A 7,764-nucleotide genomic window follows, 5' to 3' on the forward strand; every position below is an offset into this window, starting at 1 on the left:
CTTCTGGCAGCGGATTCTGCGAAATACCGCCCACACGAATTCGCGGCTCCTTGAACAAATTGCTTTGACACTTTTCCAGCGAACGGCAACTGGCGGCTGCTGGGATGCTGGATGCACTTTGGATACGTAGCACTGGCGATTCCGCTGGTGACTCGGGCAACTTGGAGCTGTGCAGCTCGCAGCGGGTGAGCTACTTCGACACTTGGACGCAGGCGCGGGCAGCTTGAAAAATTGCGGATATGTCACACGATTTTATGGCTATATAGTTAGTAGTGGGGAGATCCATGTGGCAGCAGCCACATGTGCAGGAGCAACTGCAGCAGTTGCAGTCGCAGCGCTGTCTCCGCGGGCGAATGCTAAATCATCATAAAAATGTTGCAAATCGCAACAGGACTTGCCCCACCATCGCAGCACTACCCTTGCCCCAAACTTACCTGTTCCTCAAATGTTCTGGACCAAACATTCCTGATTACTTCGTGGTGCACCGTGGTATGATACCGTTTATGGCCAAGAAGTTACTTAACTTTAGAGTACTGCAATATGATTGAATATGCAATTTATTTATTACTTAATTAAGCCAATATATTAATTTGCATTTAAATTGGATTGCATGTCGCTTTAAGACGATTAAGCAAATCCACACCATGGGGTTTATAAACTTTAAGGCATATTATTTAAAACTATATTAATATGATTGTAAATTTTCTCAGCTATAATCTCGAACTACTGTGCAAGTGAGGCCTTCCACTTAGCAGGCATTCCTGCTGCTCACTTACGGCAAATGACAAGAAGGCTTCACACCTCGGGGAGTCCTCGCCTCAGGGATGAGCAGCTAGCCCCACTAGAAGAGCACTCTTCGTGTGCAGCAAATGTGACAGCCTCCGAAGGGAGGGCCCACTGTAGATTATGAGTGCACGGCACGGCTTGGTTGGCTTGATTCGCCTCTGGGCCGCATTGCATTGCACAAAAGTTATGTATTAGCGCTTTTATTGGTGAAATGCGCATGTTGCATGCCAACTGCTCGTTCGCATTTGGCCACATTCCACTATTGATGTGGGTAATTAAAAGCGGTCGATCTCGAGGCGTTTGGGTTCTCAACGCATGCCATCTACTGAAATCATGGCTATATCGCATAGAAACGAAAATAAAAGCTGGCTAAATAGGTCTTAATGCATAGTTCTTAACTCGTTCAACCGACAGTTCCTAATTTCCAACCCGCTGATGTGCAAAACAGAGTTATCAAAGTTGTTGTGCGAATGCAAATTACTCGGGGCGTGATTTAAATTCGAAAATGAAGATTTGTTTCGCACACTGAAAAAAATGTATTCTTTATATAAAGTTTGGTATACAAATTTGGTGATTAAATATGAGGAATTTTAAATTATTTTGTATGTTCCTATTGAGTCTGGAGTTGCAGGTATGTAGATACATTTTCCAATCCAAACAATTGTTTGCTGTGCACACTTGAGACCTTGGAGCCACAGTTTCTCAGCTCCTCACTTCAATCAGTAATCACAAAATTTGCTGGCTGAAAGAGGAACAAAACCTGTACACGTTTGGCGGCAACTTGGCAAAGGCAACAGCCAGCTCCCCGGCCTTCGATTCCATGGCCGGCATCCTTTGAGCCTTTTGCCAAATTACCGCGCATTTAATTTCCACTTTGATGTTGCATGCGGCAAGCACTTTTGCCAGTCCGATGTGTTGCGCATTTTTTCTTTCAGCGGCGCAGCAGCAACTGAAAAGCCCTCGAAATCCGATTTGCATGTAAATTTTCCAGCTCGTCTTGATTTCTTGGCCGCTGCTGTTCGCTCATAATTACGGCAACAAATTGGAGTTTGATTTTTGGGCAGAAAGAGGGGAATGGGAATGGAGCTGGGATCCTCTACCAAAAGTTCAATTGTGTGTGGGCCAGAATTTATGGACACTTTTGATGGCAGCGAGACGGCTCACAACGCCAGCGGCCAAATGGCCAAATTCGATGGTGGATTTTGTATTTTTTTGTACTTTTCGGCTCTTCGAAGCTCCAAGCCGTTGACAACATGTTGTTGGCGCATTTCGAGCGGTATTATGATAATTTTATGGCAAATCATTTTGTTTACAATTTTACAGCCCCACGACCGCGGCACGCCCAAATTAAGACTGCCATGTGGGCGGTGCACAAAATGCTGCGAATGATTATCGATTTTACATGGCAAATTACAGGTTGTGAATGTCAATTTGGGTAAACTTTTGATCCCATGGAAGCGCAGTGAATTTGAATGCTCACTATAGATACGACTAAACCTGTTTAGCCATGGTTTAGTGGTTTTTCATATACATTATCATGCTTAAGGTGAATTTATGAAGTTGAAGATGCTCTACTTAAACGGTAAGCGCACAATATTATTTGTTAAGAAATTAACATATTTATTGAGTTTATTTCAATCTAAAGCCAGATTATAAATGCTACCTTTTGTGTGGCACAGTGAATCTCAGCCAATTGGCTGGCTCACTCTGCGTGGTAGAAACCCGTCGGTGGATCATCGCCAATTTCTGGCCAATTTCTTCGTGGTTCGACCCACTCAAACCACCTCCACATCGACAGCCACTCGGCTCCAAACCGGCCTCAAAAGTGGGCAGAGCCACAAAGAGATCCACTCAACTACATGGCAAGTACACAACAGCGATCTGGTTTTTTGTTCAGGGGTGGTGGTCTGGTGGTCTGGTCCAACACTTTGGTTTTGGGAACGAGCGCTAAAGAGCTGCTGATGCTGATTCCAAACGAGGCAGAAGAAGCCACCCGAACACTGCAAACCAGTTTCTTACCGGCCCAAAACGAGTTGCCAGCGAAGATTACAATTTGTGGGCATTTAGCTTTTGGCGAGCCGAACGAATCAGTGCCAATGAGGTTGGAATACAAGCAGAGATGGAGCTGAAGCTACGCCCACTTGGAGGCCTAAAGAGCTGGCCAGGAAAATGGCTGCTTATTTTTCCGAGTGATTTAATAGAGGTTTTTGACGCAATTGCGGGCTAAACTGAATTGACATAATAAGATATATTGAATAACAAATAAAAAACAATTTTAAAGATTATTTTTAATGCATATCTCTTAAAGAGATAACACAACAATAATTGGTATCAGCTTACTTGTTCTTGCAGCCAGTGAAGCGTAAAGTCTGAGAACGTATCCCTTGCCAAAGGATATGCAATTAATTTTACTTAAATTACCTAGCTCCATTTGTGATATCCCTGAAATGGGATTACCATTTCGGGCTAACCGAAACACAAAAAACCCCTGATGGATGGCTGGTTTGATCGAGTGTGTGTGGTTTTTCACACTTTTTTACTTCACGCCTTCCTGCACTTGCGCTCATCTTCGGAGGGGGCGTGGTCTGTGTCATTTCCCCGGCAATTTGGTCCGCTTCTCCGGGGCCTGAGATCATCTAATTTCCCGGTGGAACTTTCCTCGCAATTAAGCACGCTTTCTGCCCAATTTTTACGTTTCACAAGCAGTGCACGCATCTCATGTAAAACGATGCCACATGTGTGCCAGAGTATTTCTCGGATTGTGTGAATGTATCTTAAAGTATAAGTATCTGTGACTGCTGCACACGTTAAGCGGAAGATCGGTTTTGGCTCGCTTTTCACTCGGATTCTTCTTGTGCATTTCGAATATCTGGGTTTCAGCTCTCCGCCCTTTGTTTTTTAACAAATATGAAATTATCCGAGCTGTCGAAAGTACATGGAAAAATATTCGTTTTGGTTTGCATGAAATTATTTTGGATTCTCTACGGTTCTTAGGGTTACGAATGTGAGAGGTGAAATGGCCGCTTTTCGTTTTCTTTGATTATTTTGAGTTGAGTATTTAACAAGAAATTCGAATCTATTTATTTTGAGAACCAATAACCAAATTATATTAAAATAGCCAAAAAAAACTCAATTTAAAGACTATATAATGGCAACAAATCTGTAGAGTTTAATCCTGCACCCTTTGGCTGATCATAATCTCAGCTTTTCCCTTTCGTAGAAGAAGTTGCCTGTCACAAATATATCGCCCGTTCCAGCGGCTGTGCCAATTTGCATACCAATTGCACCCGGCCGTATGTCAAAAAATGTGAAAGTTTAATATAGAAAATGCTCAAAGCCCCGGGTCCTGGCCCCAAAGTTCCCTGCCACGAGGATGCCAATCCATTGACTGACAAGGACAAGTCGTGTGCGACAGTTGACAGCTGCTGCCTGCTGGCTGCCACCGTTTGAATCTCTCCTCCTTCACTCCACTCCCGATTCCAATCCTGGGTGGTCGCCGCCACGGGATGCCCACCGTACAGTAGTCACTAATGGGTGGCTGCTGATGGTTTTGGAAGTGGTGGTGGTGGGGCAGCTCCAATGGCGCCAGGCGGAGCTTGGACAAATGACACTGGACGACTGCAGCTGATGAATTTATGCGGAAGCCGCGATGAGAAATGCATTTTTCATAATAAATTGAAGGAGAGTGGGCACGTTGGCAGCCAGTGGAGTATCAGATTTTTCAATTAATTCTTAAATATTACAGTAGATAAGCGATACATGTACACTTATCTATAAATTTAAATTTGCTTCAAAATGTGCTTAAATAAAAAATTTAAAAAATATATTTCTGCTTACAATATGATCAAATACAAGATATCCTAGCAGCATGGAAATCTATTAATTACCTTTATTTACTGGGCAATTTTAAAGTTGCCTACGTATTTCCAGTAGTGGGCAATAAATTTCCATCGGGAGAAAACAAACTGTCAGACATTTTTATCAGCAATTAATCGTGTTAATCAAATGCCTTGTCAGCATCATTTACCAAGAAACGAATTTACGTAATGCCTCGCGATCCATTACGGCCAACAAGAGTTGAGTGAAAAGCTCTTTCGAAACGCCATAGCCGATGGCCAATCAATCAATGACAGCGACCTCAGCTCAATACGGGGTTTCATATTCGATTTGAAGCCAAGTTAGAAACTCATTGCACTTCATACCCGAATGCCAAACAAATTGTTGAAATTAAGCGCACGAGTCACCAACATGATCACAATGGCGTGAAAACAAGTCAAAGTTGAGTTCGGTGCTGACTGCGTGACCGAAGATTGGATGTGGGGATGCACTGAGAGAAATGAGACCCTATTTACAGGAAATATATGAAAATATATGGATATACACATATATTTTAAATTTAACCCATCCAATGATCGTTGGGATCAGTTCAATCGGTTAAAAGCAAGACCTAACATTTCTTAAATATTTCTTAAAGCGAGAAATGCATATACAAATTTATATTTTATTATTGGTATATATTATCGGGTTTTTCCTATGGTAACATCTTGTAGTGTAAAGTTCAAGCTGGAAAAATTGTTAAGCAATGCTTGGGTCTAAAAAGGTTTTCCATGCTCGTGCCATAGAAAGTGGTTGTCCTTATCGCGATCCCCGCATCTCGAGTTGTCATGTCAACGCTTCTGATTCCGATTTCTGGCTGCATTCCACACGTGTCACGTTGCCCGAAAGTTGAGACTCGACCGCAGATTGATGCCCCCGGCACAGTGGGATACTTGGATGCTCGGCACTGTATCCACTGGGTTGGGGATGGGGATTGGGCTTGGGGATGGGGATACTTGGCTAACTGATGGCTGGTGCGGCTGGCAGCTCCTCAATGTCAGCATCAGTCGACCAATATCATCAACCACGTCGCAGTCGTCAGCGTGATTAATTTGCCGGTCTTGTAAGTTGGAACTTGTAACTGCCAACTTGGCGGATCCCTATCCCAATCCCTCGGCAGTCTTAACCCTTTTGTTACCTTCTCGCTGCCGCTGGCTGGCATTTATTAAATGCGGATTTAGTTAATGGGTTATTTTTGGTTGGATGTCGCTGTCTGGGCCATAAATCAGTGGTACGAAGTGCGGGTATCGGTCAGGGCTTAGTCCGTTAATATGCAATGATTAAAAGTGTCATTTGTTATGGCTTCGAAAATGGATTGAACAATGCCACGGATTGCCAAATGAGAGGTGATTCAACATTATAATTTTTAGCGCAGAATAATATTTCCTTTTATTTTTTTGCCACAAATAGATATTATAAATTTGGATTATTTGTTCAACAATGTACTCATATATATTATAGTTTGGGACGGAAACGATCATTGAAGACATTGCCCATTGCCTTTTTGATCCTGACAATTGGTTCTTCGAAATCACAGGCCCAAATCAGAAAGAGCATACTGAACATACCCAGAGTCACTAAACTTGACATGGAAATACGACTAACGAAAAATACCAAACGGCTTTCCCTTATTGTTGATTCGAAGGCCCTGATATATACACTAACTGCGGATAAGAAGTTATATCTAGCTTTTTCTTCCGTGCCTTCGGATTTCCCACTCGGAAGTGGAGCTAGGACGTTTTCGGATATAGATTTCCCGTTCGGAAGTGGATCTATGAACATACCGGCAGTCACGTTACACTTACTTGCATTTTTCAATTCGAAGTTCCTGAAATATACGCTTTCTGCGGATATGGAGCGATATCTAGCATTTATAGGCTTGCTATGAGGTTTTCCTTCTTGACTATTTTCCGAACTGTCGGGTATGGGTTTCCCATTGGGAAGTGGAGCTAAAACGCTTTCGGATAAGGATTTCCTATACGGAAGTGGAGCTAGGACGTTTTCGGATATAGAATTCTCATTCGGAAGTGGTGCTATGGAGTACTCGTTGAAAGAATCTTGCTTTCCGGATATATATTTCCTTGGACGTGAATGCAATTGATTGTAGGGAATCCGTGACTTGGATTTGTGTGCTTTTCTCGATGGAGATGCTGATTCATTCGATCCAGTGGACATGGTGGTTCTCGATCTACTGATATGAGGACTTTTCTTCTGTACAAAATCCAACTGATCGCCTTGGACCCTGTTTTCCTTTTCACCCACATCGATCAATGGTACGCTGTTGTTGTCAATTATAAAATGCTCCATTTTGTTCCTCCTTATCCGAGTAAAATAAATAAAAATGGTAGAAAGTCTAGCCTCTTGAAAAGTTGCAGTTACTCAAAAATAATGTTTCCTTCGGAACGGTTGAGTTTGTTTTGAATTCTGAAAGTACAAAAAGTAACTACGTCTTTTTCGACGCTCACTTAGTTAGGATCAAAGTCTCAAATCTTACATGAAGTCATAACTACTTAAATATTTAAGTATTATAATATATTCAGTTATTGCAAATACAATTCGTTGTAATTTTTTCAATAATTAATAATGCGAAAATGACACAGCGAAAACGGAAACGATTTGTCGAAATGTTCGCAAACAATGCGATGCAAAATTCATTTATAAGGGGCAGATCTGCCAAAATAATATTTAAAATTAATGCGGGGACAGTTGTTGCTCCGGCTGCACCCACATGCCGATCTCTTCACACCTGTTCCACGAGGATGCTTGGCAGTGAAGGCGTTATTGTCAACATGTGGTCCCTGGTCAGGAATCCCGCTGGGCACCGATTCTGGCCGGAATCTGCGTTTTCGGGCACAGTGTGTGCAAAACAAAACGACGCCGCATTGTCTCCCGGTTTTGTTCAAGTTGACAGGACACAAGGCAAAACACAAACAGACGCAGGACAATGCGAAACCGAAAATCAAGAACGCAGAGTGGAGCATCGGGTACCAAAGTGGCTGTTTTTATGCCAAGATTTGTGTGCATAAACATGGACAGCCACATGCACATAAGTACGTCATGTTTATGGTGCCCCATGGTGTGTCGCTTAAACAGTTGCGGTCA

At 42.7% G+C, this 7,764-nt stretch overlaps 1 protein-coding gene across 1 annotated transcript; it reads right to left on the minus strand.

Moving 5' to 3' along the window:
• Window positions 1–5,267: 5,267 nt before the first annotated feature.
• On the minus strand, window positions 5,268–7,073 carry LOC117150890. Its single transcript, XM_033318026.1, has one exon. The coding sequence runs from the start codon at window positions 6,967–6,969 to the stop codon at window positions 6,118–6,120; it is 852 nt and encodes a 283-aa protein (XP_033173917.1). The 5' UTR covers window positions 6,970–7,073; the 3' UTR covers window positions 5,268–6,117.
• Between the last annotated feature and the right edge of the window lie 691 nt (window positions 7,074–7,764).

Source organism: Drosophila mauritiana, chromosome 2L (genome assembly GCF_004382145.1).
Source record: "Drosophila mauritiana strain mau12 chromosome 2L, ASM438214v1, whole genome shotgun sequence".
Classification (NCBI taxonomy): Eukaryota; Metazoa; Arthropoda; class Insecta; order Diptera; family Drosophilidae; genus Drosophila; species Drosophila mauritiana.